This window comes from Cricetulus griseus, chromosome 2, assembly GCF_003668045.3.
Source record: "Cricetulus griseus strain 17A/GY chromosome 2, alternate assembly CriGri-PICRH-1.0, whole genome shotgun sequence".
Taxonomy (NCBI): Eukaryota; Metazoa; Chordata; class Mammalia; order Rodentia; family Cricetidae; genus Cricetulus; species Cricetulus griseus.
The window spans coordinates 332802076-332818323 of record NC_048595.1 but is presented as its reverse complement, the minus strand read 5'-3'; the positions used below and the strand labels follow the sequence as shown (position 1 = coordinate 332818323).

The 16248-nt window shown below is 39.0% G+C and overlaps 1 protein-coding gene across 1 annotated transcript in view; it reads left to right on the top strand.

Moving 5' to 3' along the window:
• The window catches only part of Itga1 (integrin subunit alpha 1), a 140701-nt gene that overhangs the window by 101169 nt on the left and 23284 nt on the right, over window positions 1-16248 (top strand). Inside the window, exons 13-20 of the mRNA XM_027401425.2 lie at window positions 2238-2381; window positions 3555-3812; window positions 6107-6237; window positions 8642-8808; window positions 9871-10007; window positions 10965-11075; window positions 12641-12850; window positions 14714-14794. Coding sequence (XP_027257226.1) covers window positions 2238-2381; window positions 3555-3812; window positions 6107-6237; window positions 8642-8808; window positions 9871-10007; window positions 10965-11075; window positions 12641-12850; window positions 14714-14794 — 1239 coding nt within the window. The remainder of the gene's footprint in view (window positions 1-2237; window positions 2382-3554; window positions 3813-6106; window positions 6238-8641; window positions 8809-9870; window positions 10008-10964; window positions 11076-12640; window positions 12851-14713; window positions 14795-16248) is intronic.

Sequence of the window (16248 nt, the reverse complement as noted above, 5' to 3'; positions counted from 1 at the left end):
CAGGTTTTCCAAGCATTTCACAATGAGAGTTCATTTACTTCATTCTGCCATTTGCAAGAATGCTTTTGCTCAGTCTTTGGCAGGCAGGGCTGAAATGGACCTTTCTCCTCTGTGGGAATCCTGGCTGTAGCCATTATAACCTTTAGCCTGGTATCAGGGGTCACACTGAGTAGATCTAAGAGTGGCCACTCCTAGTACTTAAGACCTAAGCCCCAGAGGACCAGTGTCCTTTATGATAGCATAGCCATAGCCCACAGGGGCTCTGTAAAGGCTGCCACAGTGTGAGAAACCACATATTATACAAAGAGTTTTCTGCCAATTCCACCCAGCCTAGATGTAACATCCTAACCAGTTCTTTTCACCCCCAATTGCATGGCTCAGCAGTACAGGGAAAATCTCCTCAGCAGACTCCAACGGAATTCCAGAGTACATCAAAGGTAGTCCCTCGCATTCAGGTGAAAGGGTTTTTATTAATTTAACCATGTTTATATTCAGAAACTCATCAACAATAAACAGACTATTATTGTAGCCCAAAGGTGACATATAAACAACCTAAAATGGTTGATCAACATTATGAAATTGAAAGGAAAGAGGTAAAATCAGTAGAAGTAAGTGATAAGTGAAGTTGAATAGGAAAATGCTATTTGTCTTGCTGTTGGCAAGTTAAGTCTATTACCAGTCTGAAGTTGTCTGAAAACATAAGGGAATATAAAGAATATAAAACATTCTTAAGAAAGTAAAGGAGAATGTCATGGGGGAGTTTTAAATAGTAATAATTTCTATTCTAAGCCTGAGATTCTTTTAGAAAGGTTGCTCCATGTTTACGAGCTCAACTGTTCTTGAACTTGGAGTAATTCAAGAACATTATCACACTGAGATGTGTTTCCTGTGACAACACAAATTCTAATGACCAAAGCTGCTGGGAATGAGACTGAGGAAGTCAGGAAACCGTGGATCTGGGCAGCCCATGAGCTCTCTCCAGGCTGCAAAGGACCACTGCCACCAGGAACGAATGCCCAACAGTGCAAGGACTTACGGTGTTTTGGTCTTTTGTCTTTTTGAAATGTACAATTAATTCAAAAGTTTAAAAATTATAAGAGTTTCAAATATCTGTGAAGTTGAACCTTAAAGGATCACTGTAAGAACATTATAAAATGTATCCTCACTTTCATATCCAGCAATTTCTAGAAAAAGCCTGGAGCTTGGAGAAGGAGACAGTGTGCAGTAGCACAGCAGTGAACGCATTGGGGAAGCATCTTCATCTAACCTTAGAGATCCCAAAGGGCAGGGCAAAGTTTAGAAGCTGAGAGGAGAGAACAGAGCTTGCAAGGATAAATAACTAGTGTTGGTTATAGTGAGCATGGTAGCTTGTGTCTATAACCCTAGTACTACTCTAGAGGCTAAGTCAGGAGAATTGCCACAAGTTCAAGAACAGCCTGGGCTATATAGCGAGTTCCAATCCAGCCTGGGCTACAGAAAAAGACATGTCCCAATCCTTTCCATCTCACAGGGTTGGGGGTGGGGGAACATATTATATATGATAGAGAAGCAGAATTGTGAGAACATAGATGAAAATAAGCCTTCACGAGAGTATCTTTAAGAGGAACATTAAGAATGTAAAGTACTAAATACAGGTCAATATATGAAAAGCAATTTAAGCATCTAGACAGTGTAAAACCAGTTCCCCACTAAAACAGCTCCATTTATTTAAAATGCTGTTCAAGGGGAGAGCCTCTGCAATCTTTTCCTATCCCCTGAAGCTGCTGGATCACATGTAGCCACTACTGAGTAAGCACTCATCAGAAAACAAGACAACACACTCTTCACTATTGCAGGAACACTCAGGCACCTCTGTGCATTTGTTGCACATTCCCATGGTACCGTATTTATGCACTCATGAAGCCAGAAAGTTTCTCTCAATCTCATGTATTTTCTTTTTCCTTAAGAAACCCACTGAGGTTGTACTGATCCGATGTGTGGAGAAGAAAGGACAGTCACAGTAGAAATAAAGGTAGTCGTGTCTCTAGCTCCTAGAGAGAAATATGTCACCACTAGCTGTCCTCAAAAAGTCAGGACCATGCCACGCTTCAGTCTACAGAAGATTTGTCTAGCAAAATTTTCTGTATTTTGATGCCTTCCACTTGTCAATTAATAGAGTGGACAATTTAAAATGTGGCAGACTTCTTCCTGGAGCGCCTCTGAGATTTCATTCCTGCTTGTTCTGTCTTGTGTCCTAGATTGGTTCCTACTTTGGTAGCGTGTTGACAACAATTGACACTGACAAAGATTCTTATACTGACCTGCTTCTCGTCGGGGCCCCCATGTACATGGGGACAGAGAAAGAGGAACAGGGCAAAGTGTACGTGTACGCTGTGAACCAGGTAATGGCATTCGAATTTGGTGACTCCAGCAAAGTCCCCTCCCTTCAGTTCCCAGTAACGCAGTTAAAATATTTTGCACTTGCTTGGGGAAAAAAAATTATCTAAGAAGTTTGCAAGGCCCATTCAATTTCACAGTTTCTAAAGGAACATTTAGAACCAAGTAAACTACTTTCAGACCTTAATTATGTTTTGCTTGAAAATATGTTTTTTGCTTGGTTTATTGTTACTATCAGGCTTTGTTTTATTCATTTTTTAAGAAACTGGAATATACATGATAAATAAGGCAAAGACAAATGTTACTCACCTGGTAAGTAATCCTACTCATAACCTATTCAAGAGCTGTAGCCTGGATAGGTTTGGGGCATCTACAGTTACCATGGTGATAGAGAGATGCAACTTAATAACAATAACAACAGGCCCTTCCTGGGAGACAGTGTTTTGTAATGCTTTGCCAGGTAAGAAGATATTCTGATTTCAAGTTTTAGACATCATTTGTTGGGAGAAGTAATTTCTGTTTTCTTTATTAAACGGATATTTGCTCTTTACAGAGGGGTTAGTTGTTATTGTTTTTAATTCTTATTTTTTCCCATACTAATTATTTTAAATCACAAATTGCATACCGTTCTTCCTATCTTTTTTTTTTGTTTTGTTTTTTGCTTTCTCCTGTGTGTTTGGGGGAAAGAACCTATGCGTGTTCTCTCTCTCTCTCTGTTTCTCTTTCCCTCCCTCCCTCTTTTTCCAAGAAAGTGTGTTCTTTGTTAGCATTGTCTATGTTTCCCTCCACTCCAGGCAGCTTTCAAAGGTTTGCGTTTTGAGCAAAGTAAATTTTGTCCTTATCTTGGGTAGAGAACGGACAGTATTAGCCAGGAAGCACACTGCTGTGGAAGTAGGGCCAGCTACAATCGAGGATTTCATTTTCAGTTCTTTAACAAGTAGAAAACATGCTACTAACTATATATCCTTAGCTTCATTAAGAAGAGCCTGTTCGAATTCTCAGCATGCCTGCTTCTTGAGGCTCCTTTGGCATTCCTACTTTTTCATATATTTTATAGGTTTGCTGTTGGTATGCTAATGGTTATTTCATAAGGTTGGTTTAGCATGCTCTTAAAAACAAGCCTACTCCTCTGTAGCAGTGTTAGGAACGCTTAAGCATTCTGTTTGTCTTCCCTCCAGACAAGGTTTGAATATCAAATGAGCCTGGAACCAATTAAGCAGACATGCTGTTCATCTTTGAAGGATAATTCATGCAAAAAAGAAAACAAGAATGAGCCCTGTGGGGCCCGATTTGGAACAGCAATTGCTGCTGTAAAAGACCTCAATGTGGATGGATTTAATGACGTTGTGATCGGTGCTCCTCTGGAGGACGACCATGCAGGAGCTGTGTACATTTATCATGGCAGTGACAAGACCATAAAGAAGGAGTATGCACAAGTAAGACACCAGTTCCCTTCACGCTCTCAACCTTCCAAGCCCAGTGGTCTCACCTGTCTTACTCCACAGCTCAAAACTTATTTTGTTTCTTTATTCTGACTCTTTTGGGAAACTAGATATGATTTTCTCCTGTGTTCTTTCCTAGAACAATTAGCTACCATTTTATACTGTTTTCTGGTTTATTTTCTGCAATATTTGCCTGACTTCTTGGACATGATCATTTGAAATGGTAAAACAGCAGAAAACAGGAACACTTGGTACTAATGTGACTTGACATCTATAGTGTGTTTAACCCCTAGGAGTATGAGAGGACAACAATAGTGTGATTTAGTCAATAAAGGAGATGAGATTGTGTTTTTTTTTCTATTCAGTGCCCATATTGCTATTAAACAAAATTATATTAAATTTACAATTGTGAACTAATGTTATCTATTTTCATCAAATTAATATGGTTTTCTGGGGTTTACAATTTTTTCCTCAAGTAATCCTTCTTGGGAAAAAATATGAATGATTAATCATGACCTGCAGGGGATTTCTGTTCTCATTTTAAATTTATTGAGAGTTAAGCAGTTCTACATTTATTGACCTAATCTATAAATTTAATTTTTATTACAGGGGAAAATACTCATTCACATAAATGTTTAATGTATCATAAACACAAGAGAGTTTAGAGAAGTTGTAGCATAGTGAACAGTTTCTAAATAATCATAGTCAGTTAAGCAATGGGCTATTATGAATAAATATCTTCTAATTCAGCCAGGCATTGGTGGCGCACACCTTTAATCCCAGCACTAAGGAGGCAGAGGCAGGTGGATCTCTGTGAATTCGAGGCCAGCCTAGTCTCCAGAGAGAGTTCCAGGATAGGCTTCAAAGCTACACAGAGAAACCCTGTCTCTAAAAACCAAAAAAAAAAAAATCTTCTAATTCAACACTTACATCAATACTCTCTAGCATCTAAACAATGAAGAGAATCCACATTAGCCATTTATATTTACATTTCAGTGTTCTCTTTTATTTCTATAGTCAACAGAGTTCTCAAAACCTATTCATGTAATATTTTGTTTTCTTTTTATAAAGTTATAATGACATTAATAGTGAACAAAATAAAAGGCTTATGTAAGTAACAACACTCCTGTCCATTTGACAAATCATTTGTTTCTGTTAAAAATCTTTTTGGTTTTATATACTTAACTTCTGTCAGGCATTGGGGCATTAACCATGGGAGCATTGGGGAACCAGGAAATACACATAAACAGGTTTCTTGTATTTTGGTTCTTTGTTCCTTCAGTATGAATTCTGCAGGTTTAATGAATGGCATTTGGAGAAAAGAAATATTTTTAATTGTTTAATGGAATAAATTGGCATAAGTAATGCATTTTTTTAAAATAGTGTTGAATCAAGATGCAGTTTTAACAAAGTTAACCAAACAGAATTAGAGTTCAATTGTTTTCTTAGTGGAAAGTGTGTTCCCAGGGGATTGATGAAGATGAGGGTGTACTTACCGTCTCCCAGAAATGCAGCATGACCCAGAATCAGGCGGTATCAGCTCCTTCAGGGCTAATGAGGCACATTCTCCTGATTTGTTTGCTGGAAAATTATGGGATTTTTTCAATTGAGAAAGGGACATACAGTATTTCCACATTACTTTTTCCTATTTGACTTCTTCTATTTTGTTACTTTATAGGAATTGAGAAAGAAGAGACTACCCAAATCTAGGAAGGGTCTGTTAGTCCTGTTTCTCTGCCAACAGGTTCTATTAAAACAATATCTGCTTGGACAAATACCAAGCTATAGAACATAGAAAGCTCATTTTTCATGTAAGGTGAGGTGCATAGTTGAGCCTTCAAGAACTTCATATTCACAGCGCTGTCCTTACATTGGGGGTGGACGTGTGAGTGTTTTAGAACAATTTTTTGAATTGTCACATGCAGTCATCTGTTCTTCCTCTTACATATAAAGTTTCCAGTACCTTTGGAATCTGTTTATTAGAATTGAAAAAGAAGTAGAAATGTAGCCTGTTACTCAGATTCTACTTGAACATTAGACAAAATGACATTATATATAAACTTTCAGTTTCTCTGAGTCACTAATCCTGACATCACACACTGTACCGTAGGAAGACTAATTTCCTTTGGGAATATCACAGTAGTTCCTCTTGCTTCCACTCAGGACCCTCTCGATCCGCAAAAGATCTTTACTTTTAGCTTTATTCATTAATCCAAATTCTCAGATTTATTCAAGGCTATTTTGAATGGATTCTTCTGACACCAACCTGTCTGTTGGGATTTTCACAGCGTATTCCATCAGGTGGGGATGGCAAAAACCTGAAATTTTTTGGCCAGTCTATCCATGGAGAGATGGATTTAAATGGTGATGGTCTGACTGATGTGACCATTGGAGGCCTTGGTGGAGCTGCCCTCTTCTGGTATGTATGTTATAACATCTGGTTATACATTTGGCAGTATTTTCCATATGATTCCAGACCACATAGTATGATCAGAACTCTTGTCATATCTGTTTTATCTTGTGCTGTTCTGGCAAGATGCAAGTTATTCAATGGATTGATGCATTAGTAAATCTTAAGAACAAAGAAGCTATATAGGAGTGGGTAGAATGAATTCTTAATTTTGTTCCCAATTACTCAATTATATACTTGACACTAAACCAATGTTCTCTTTTGGGAAAAGTTGTATGGGTGGTGTCTTTAGAAGGTGTGTGTGTGTGTGTGTGCACGAACATGTGTGCGCTCAAGTTTTTAGAGATAACTTTGTTGGTTTACCTAAATCATAGAAATGGATACAGATCCTTTCATGACCAAGCTTCATTGACATCAGAACAATGTAGATTTGGATACTAGTCATAGGACAAAGATTTTGCAATGCTGAAGGCAAGACTGCAACAGGCAGGTGGTTGAGCAGATGCAGTCACTGTGTAGATAGCAAGAGCCCAGTTATGCAGACCAGACACACACACCTCCATGAAGATATGGTTGGACATGACAGTATAAGTAGGGTAGACACTAGTCAAGCCACTCTCCTGCCTGGAGGATCCATATCACCCAAAAGGAAACTAGACATTACCATTTATTGCTGGCAAGGAGTAAACTAGCTCAAATTTGCCATGTTTGTTAATAAGAATTTCAAAATCTTAAGATAGCCTTGCTTATTAAAGGAATTTGTTTCCTAAAACAATTTAAAGGTATAATGTAAAAATAAATATTCCTTAAAATGAGTGATCTTTAGAACCAGCAGAGCACTGTCTGCAATAACCATTTCCTAATATAACAAGATGGGCTGGGGAAATGGCTTGCTGCACAAGCACAAGAACCTGAGTTTGGATTCCTACTACTGTCATTGAAAGAAACAGCTCTTACCTTAAAGGAATGAACAGCATGATGTATTCTTAAGCAAATATGAATGACCATGTCATGTCTTGGGAACGTATGTTCAAGTCAATTAAGTCTCCCCTAACATAATGTTCCAATGTTTTGTGGTGTTTTACAGTAACAGAACAAAGAAATTCATAAATTGGGGTAATTTAAAAATGCTTTGATGGATACATCAGAGTGGCAGTGACAGCAAATTGGGGGAATGTTTTCTATAGGCCTCAGATGTTGTCTGATGACATCTTAGCCTCTGTGTTGGATTGAAGCTAATGTTCTGCTGAGCTAATAGATCCCATAAGGGTTTTATGTATTAGTTACAGGATGTGAGTTCTGACACAGAAATTGGGTAAAGAATCCAGAGGACTAAAACTAGGCCAAGATAAGGTGATAAAGCACGGTGGCTTTCCCACACCACTGCAGTTCTAACAGACAGTTGGTCTCTGCAAGCACAGCTTCTTTCCAGGAATTCTCATTCTCAACATCCACATAAAAAGGCATAACAACATATGGAACCCTAGTGCACAAGAGGTGGGAAAATGAGAAACCCCCAGTCTGCTGGCTGAGTAGCCTAGCTGCATCAGTGAGCTCTATATTCAGAGAAAGACTGTTTTCAACCCAAGCAAGATTGAGGTTGATTGCAGAAGAAATTTGACATTAACTTCTGTTTTCCACATGACAGGCAGGCACACAAAGGGGAAAAAAAACAGAAAAGAAAGTTAAAAATCTAATGAAAGACAAATAAATACAACATGATATATGCATTTGCTGATATAGTAGGCTGTCAAAATTGAAAGGTGGATACTCTGACTGGTGGATGGTTCACACCCCAGGCAGACAATGAGAAAATTACAGATTTTATCATGCTACTTGGAACAATGCAGAATTTGAAACGTGGTTGTTTACTTCCTGGGGTTTTCTACTTAATATTTTTGCACCCAGACTACCTACCCATGAATAACTGAAGTTGTGGGAAGCAAAGCCATGGGTAAGGACTGGGGACCACAGTGCTTCTGATGATGACAGCCACTCAGGAGTTACGTGAAACAGCATATACTCACAGTGTCTCAAACACAAGCAAGGCTATGTCCTCAAGAACAGAGAAGTGTTATAGTTTTGATGAAAGCCAATAGGGCTCAGCTCATTTTCTAGGTGCCTTTGAACCATTTCCAAATTGGAAACAAACTCAGAAATCCCATTTTGATTCTGAGCTTGCACCTGGTCAATGGGTTCCATTTTAAGTCTCCCATCTTTGAACCAAATGTCTAAGATGGTTCTAAACAACCAGGGTCTCCTAGGACATGAGATACAATCTTTTATGTATCAAATCATCATTAAAGAACAATAGTCCTGGAAGCACATACAGTACACAAAGGAGAGTGTCCTTCGATGCCCCCCAGTTAAATGCAACAATGTGTGAGTAATCCCATTGTTTCTGTGTTTGCAGGGCCAGAGATGTGGCAGTAGTTAAAGTGACCATGAATTTTGAACCCAATAAAGTGAATATTCAAAAGAAAAACTGCCGTGTTGAGGGAAAAGAAACAGTATGCATAAATGCTACAATATGTTTTTATGCGAAATTAAAGTCCAAAGAAGACTCCGTTTACGAAGCTGGTAAGTATAATGATCACAGCAAGTACTTTCGTGCAAAAGAAAATGTATTGGCTCCAGGATGATGACCTCTCCCAAGCATAATAAACTACTCAAAACATTTGTCCTGTTGCCAGTCCTGCTCTAAGAGGAACAATTATGGAACCTAGTAAATTATGCAGCAGAAATTACATATCTGAATGCAATGACCTAAAAATTCTGTATTTTTCCTGTGCCTCCCTATATTTTTATATTATATACACTCTCACAGGTAGCATTTTAAAAGGTCTGTAAATGAGATTTTAATTTTCCCCTGAAAAAGAATCCTCTACCCTTGCCTGCCCCCTCCTGGGGAAGATTGGTATTGCAAATGACCTGACTTTCACCCCGCACCCCCCTTCCCAAGGTTCTTTTCTCACTGAGATAAGACTCCTGTTCTCAGCCAGACATGTTCTCTGTGTGGCCCTGGAGTGTGTAGTGTCAGTCTGTATATCCCCTCAGTAGTATGCTCTGAACTCTCTAAGGCAGTCTTCGATGATGTTGAAATATGTTAGGATCAAACTATGAGGGCTTATTTTGTGGAATTTCATGTTTTAGACATAGTCTAAGTTGGAATGTTTCTACAAAAAAGGTAAAAATGATCTTTATTTTGTCTCTATTGAAATTAATCACTATCCTAAGCTGTTTGCCAATATTTCTAAACTATAAAAAAATTAACAAAAATTTAGCAAATACAGACTTGGTTGATAAACCATAGTTCACATGTATATCTATGTGAGTGTATGTGTGTGTGTGTGTACATATATATATATATATATATATATATATATATATATATATACACATTACACATAATTATGACTTAAAAATTAAAGGCATGTTCGAGCCTAGCACCCTTCTATAGACTTTTAATGTTATGTCCATGACTGTGTCTATCTCTGTACTCCAGCAATACAGATATTCTCGGTATAGGACCCTCTATCGTTACATTTGCTCAAGAGCTATTTCTCTAATGCTAATTGGAGTTGGATCTGTGAGAATCATCCCCAAATAAACACATTGTCCAATGTTCCTTCATGTTTGTAGATTTGCAGTACCGTGTCACCCTCGATTCACTGAGGCAGATATCGCGGAGTTTTTTCTCTGGGACTCAGGAAAGAAAGATTCAAAGAAACATCATAGTTCGAGAATCAGAATGCACTAGGCACTCCTTCTACATGTTGGCAAGTAAATCATGTATTACAGCTGCCTTCTTCCAGATTGAGAGTGTAGTGAGCACGTGTGTGTGGCTGTCCCTCCTCTTTAGTTATTCATAACTGAGCACTGATGAGTTAGGACTTGTATAAAATTTGATGAGCATCAGGCAGATCCAGCTCCAGCCTGCTGACAATGACTGCAGTCATATGTACAAGGTCAGTATATGAGATTTGTCCAGGGATCAACGCTAAAAGGAATGAACTGGTTTCAAACATTACAAAATTCCTCTGGATTAGGTTAGCTGTTTTAGTATGTTCTCTGGAGTGGAATGGGATATGGTTTATATCCCACCCTCCCTATGTTCTGAATGACTTTGGGTAAATCATCTGGTCATAGAGGCTCTGAATATAATAAGAAAACTCATAGCTACCCATCTCAGAGGCACTGAGACAGTTCACAGCAACGTGTATGAAGATCATTGTTCTTGACACCAAAAATAATGGTTCTTGCTGAATGGAAAATAATAATTATGTTCACATCATTTTCATGTCAGTATGCATTGCAGAACCCCATAGGTTTAGAGGTACATGAGTGAAACACAGATGCACTGGAAGAGTGTGCCTTCTTAAAGTGAGAGCGACACTTTCCTGGAAGTGATTACTGGCATGGGTATTGTTTCTAGAGAAACAATATTTTTATCATGTAGCTAAGGGAGGAGGGTTACCAGAGGAACCCCAGAAAGTCCCTCTGCAGAACTCTAGGGAAATTACCTGTTATTCTGGGGTGGGCACTTTCCAGCCATAACCCTTGTCAAAACAGAAAAGCTATACCACTTCAGCGAAGCAAAAGCCTCCTGAGGTGTGATGTCAGGGCAGGTGAGCAAGAATGTATCAGTAAACTGCAGGGGCAGAAGGATGCCACAGTAGAGTCATAACATCCAGCAAATACGACACCAGTGACAAATTTTATGTTTCAACTTGTAGGATAAGCATGACTTTCAGGACTCCGTGAGAGTGACTTTGGATTTTAATCTTACTGATCCAGAAAATGGGCCTGTGCTTGATGATGCTCTGCCAAACTCAGTCCACGAACATGTAAGATTAACTTACAATGTCTATTTGTTAATGTGTTGAGAGAGAGAGATTGGCTTGGCTTGGCTTTCTTGGGCTTTTGAAACCCCAAAGCCCTCTTCCAATGACAAACCTCCTTCACCAAAACCACACCTACTCCAAATAAGCCACAGCTCCTAATCTTTCACAAGCAGTTCTTCTAACTGGGGAATGCACATTCAAATATGGGATCCTGTGGAAGCCCAGGAAGCCATTCTCACTTAAACCGCCACAACTTGCCCCATAAAGAAGCAGAGCAGTGCACAGGCTTCCTGTGGGCACAATGCTGCCCCAAGATCAGGAGAGATGGGGAAGACTCTGTTCTGTGCTGCCTCCGTTCTGTTCCCAAAATTCTCTGGTGCACATCTGAGAGCAACTGAGAGGACAGAGAGGGAAATGGTGTCATAGAAACAGCCACAATGGAGAAAAGCTGTAGAGGCAGAAAATTCATTTTTCTCATTCATCTGCATTCCACTCTCTGCCTCTAACCTTCTAGATGTTATCTATCATCTTACATGCACTAAATATGGAGCTGTCTCACATAGGAGTTGGGCTATGAGCAGTAATTAGACGCTGTGCTGTGAAGAATTTCAGATTTTGCAACAATTCCTACCTAGCCTTGGGAGTCAGAGAAATCCCATGTAGTTGTGGCTTTTAAGCCTCTCCCTGTAAGACTGGAAGACTTTCCACCCTGTTTGCAGTGTGGGTGGATGACAGTATGTGTGAAGATGCTGAGCTATTGAAGGGGCTTAAGATACTTGCTACTGTAGCTGAAATCAAAGCACAGAGGGGAAGGTGCTACAACAGACAGCTTGACTCAAAGACCAGAGTGAGATCTTCTGGGCTTTGGTGCCACAACCCAGATAACAGACATTTTAAAGGACAGTGCACTGCTGCTGTTTTCATTTAACTCTGTGAGTACCAACTGAGTGCTGTTTAAAACCTGTAACTGGCACATGTTAAATGACTGACGGGGAACAAATGGGTACTGAATGCCAGTGGAATGGGCTGATTTAACATGAGGAGGAGATGGGGAGAGGTGGCAGGGGACTTGGAAGATGTAGAGAAGAGGCTAGGAAGGAGATTCATGATGATAGACTTACAAGGTGAGGGTAACATTTAAAAAGAAGACTCAAGTGAGGTTTCCAGACACATGGCTGGACCATTTCCCTGCCTCTTGGCTTCCTCAACATCTCATTCTTTTTAGTAGGAAATCATATAAGTGAATCTGGGTAGACTTAGATCTTAGAGTTCTTAACTTGAGATTTGGAAACTGTCCTACATTGGGAAACAGATACCACTATAAAGTACCTATGAAATCTACCTCCTTTAAAGGACTGGAAAATTAAGACTAGAAGTCAACATTTATTCTTTCTTCCATAAAGTCAATAGTAAATGTAAAATCCTTTACAACCTCAGCAATGCAGTCAATTTCCTTGTTGAGCTCTCTCTTACTTAAGTGCCATGCCATTTCTGTTACAGAAATTAATAAGTGGTTTTCAGTGATGTTTAACTACACTATGTAAAATATGTTCCTGTGACCGTTTCAGATTCCCTTTGCCAAAGACTGTGGAAACAAGGAAAAATGCATTACAGACCTCACCCTGGACGTGTCCACCACAGAAAAGAGGCTGCTGATTGTCAGGTCCCAGAATGACAAGTTCAACCTTAGTCTCACAGTGGAAAACAAAAGAGACAGTGCCTACAACACCAGGACAATAGTGCAGTATTCCCCAAATCTGATTTTTTCAGGAATTGAGGTAAACTTGCTGTTTTACGTTCATTCTTTTAATAGTCATTTATTGAACTTGTTTTTCATGCTACTGAGTTAATTAATTCCATAATATGTATTTGAGAAGAGCAGAAAGTATTTTTGATAAGTATTAAAAGACACTAATGCTCATAGTTGCAAGCTTTTAAGGTACTTAAAACCTTTTGTTACTTTATTTTATGCATATGGATATTTTACCTACATGTATGTCTATGCACCTTATGTACGCCTGATGCCTAACTCCCAGTGGACAAAAGAGGACATTGGGTCCACAAACTAGAGTTACAGACTGTTGTGAGCTGCCCTGTGGGTGCTTGGAATTGAACTGGAGTCTTCTGGAAGAACAGCCTGGAGCAGCCAGTGCTCTTAACCACTGGGCCTTCTCTGCAAGCCTTCACCCCCCACGAAGCTTTTGTTTTATCTCTTTGGAGAGACATGTCTATTCTTGTATTTAATATTTTAAGTATTTAAGAAAGATGGCTGATAATTTAAAAGTTCTATGTTTCATGGAGTCATTAAGCCACTGAAATTGAGATTCAGTCAAGTAAAATATGTAATAATCAAAGATGCCAAGAGGGGTGCATGTATTGAAAGTTTCCATTGAGAAAATTAAGACAGTGTTTATTCCTATAAAAAATTTGAGCCAAATATTTCTGTTAGACAACATGTCTTATTTATTTATAATGAAAGGGTTTGTCTCAGCAATTACATGTCTGTGTATCACACATCTTATTAATTTGACAATAACCCCCTACATAGGATGCTGGATCATTTGTCAGGATTTCCAAATTTGAACTTAGCTTTTTATTCTGATTTCCAAATGTATCCCCAAAGTAAATTTATGTGTATACTTATATGAATATTTTTTAAGTATTTTGATTCACATTAAAATAAACAACACTAATGTGAATTTTTCATATACATTAAAAACCAATACCTTTACGTCTAGGAGTGTAGTTAAATAAGGGAGAACTTGCTTAGTATGCATGAGTGCCTGGCTTAACTCCCAAGCACTGTAATACATATATACACATGAATGCATAGTATTGAAGCATTGCTGTCTAGTTCCCATAAATTTAAATTGTTACTGTTATTTCCTCCAGTTCTTCTGACATCATTTGGAGATATGGTAACTAAGACAAGCGCATACAAGGATCATTTGTTACTACAACATTTTGTTTTCAGAGTACTAATTATGAATATGAAATAATTGCAGAAATGCAGCACATAAGTGTAATGTGTCCCTGGACTTTCTCTGGAAAGGAAACTTTGTTAAAAGGCATTGTCTGTACCCTCTCCAGCTGGCTTTCTGGCCATAGCAGATAGGAATACCCATGGTACACACACAGCTCACACACACAGCTCTGGCCACAGCAGAGAGGCAGGAATACCCATAGTGCATGGCTGTAAATGTAAGGAGGTCCTTGTCCTTGTATTAAGGCCACTCTTTCTTTAGTTGTATTACATGCTGGATGGAGTCTGGAGATGAGTCCTGGTGGCTGCAGGTTAGAGCCTTGGTCTTATTCAGGACTCCAAACTTCTGCACCTGTGTGATGCTCTGGCAGTGCAGATGTAAGTGTTAGAAACCCACCAGTGCAGTTTCCTATTCACGGGTGCTGTTGGTACTCCATTACCCCTGACTACTCCTGCCAGACAAAAGTGTGCTTTGTCCCCCCAGAACCCTCAAGTGATGGTTTCAGACCCCCAGAGTCCTCTGGTTCTGTGACTCTCCCAGCTAAACCAAAAGACAAATCTTGGCAAGGCAGCTGCTAATACATAGCTGGGAAAATTCCAAAATAATTAAATATTTCACTTGTGTTTCTTCTCTAATCCTGTTTCTTATACATTTTAGGGGATCCAAAAAGATAGTTGTGAATCCAATCGAAATATCACATGCAGAGTCGGGTATCCATTCCTGAAGACAGGAGAAATGGTGAGGAGGCTGTGTAAAACATAAGTAGCCATGTAAATCTTTCTAGTGGGTAATTTGTGATTATATAGGCTAGAAGCATTGAGTGCAAAATGCTTGCAGCCTGATATATGCTAGAGAATGATTTTCGTGCCTCTGTAAAATCCATACACTGAAATTTAATCGCCAGTGTGACAGCATTAGGAAGTGGTGCCTTTGGGACTTGTGGCTTCACAAAAGAGGCTCAAGAGACTTGTTTGTCCTATCTGTCACTCGGCGTACAGTGTCTCCGGAGCAGGCTGCCATTGCACTCTGGTCTTCTAGTACTTTTCCCCTTGGAGTTCCCAGACTCCAGATCTATGAAAAGGAAACCTCCAGTGTTTATGAATTACATAAATTAACAGTCTAAGTTATTTCCTTATAGAAGCTCAGGGAAACTAAGACATACTCAAAACTAAGTATTTCATATGTCACACTCAAACACAAAGGCTGAATCTATAATAGATAAGCAGATGAACCATTTTACATTCCTGCCAGGGGTGAATGAGAGCTCTAATTTTTTCATGTTATATTCTTATTCTTGTTGTTGTCATTGTTCTGGTGAATGTGTAACAATGTTTTACTGTAACTTGGATTCGTATTTCTCTAGCAGCAAGTGTTGATGTTTTGGGTTACACACACACACATGCAAGCACAAACATGCACACCCACTACTTTGGAAAAGTATCTGCTACAATAGATTTGGATTGAAACAGGGTCTCATTTTGAAGCCCAAGCTTGCCCTAAACTTATGATATAGCCCAGGATGTCATGAACTCTGAGCAGTCCTCCTGCCTCTGCCTCCTAAATGCTAGGATTCCAGGCATAAGCCACCATGTTCCATTCAGAACATGTTTTTAAATTAGGCTGTCTTTTGTACTATTAAATTGTAGGAGATCTTCAAATAGTCTATATTCAAGTCTCTAACCTGATGGGTGATTAGAAACTTTTATGGGTTTTTTTTCAAGAATTTTATGACTTTTTTGTTTATACTTGGGTCTGTGATCCATGTGAAAGAACTTCTAGGTTATGTACATTGAAAGAGCCCAACTTATACATGTTGCATTTGGATATCCAGTCACCCTGTACCATTTGAGGAAGTCATTGAACTTAAAATATTTCTTTCTCTATGCAGTAGTTCCTTGTATTTGTGATAAAAGCTTAAATTAATATACCTCTTAGGTTATACAATGGGTGATAGGAGGAATTTGCAAGCAATTTCAACTTGCGTTTCATGCTTAGAATATTCTTAGGTTCAAAATACAGACTTTCAGTTTAAGTATTTCAGGTTCACATAAATATACAGTAAGCATCTTCCTCAGGCCTGCTTCTCTGCCAACATCTTCCTGTAGCTACAGAGGCCATGGAAAATACCAAGGCTCAAGTGCCCGGGCTAGTTGTGGAGATTAAGAAGAGACAGCAGAGAGCTGTTCAATAAA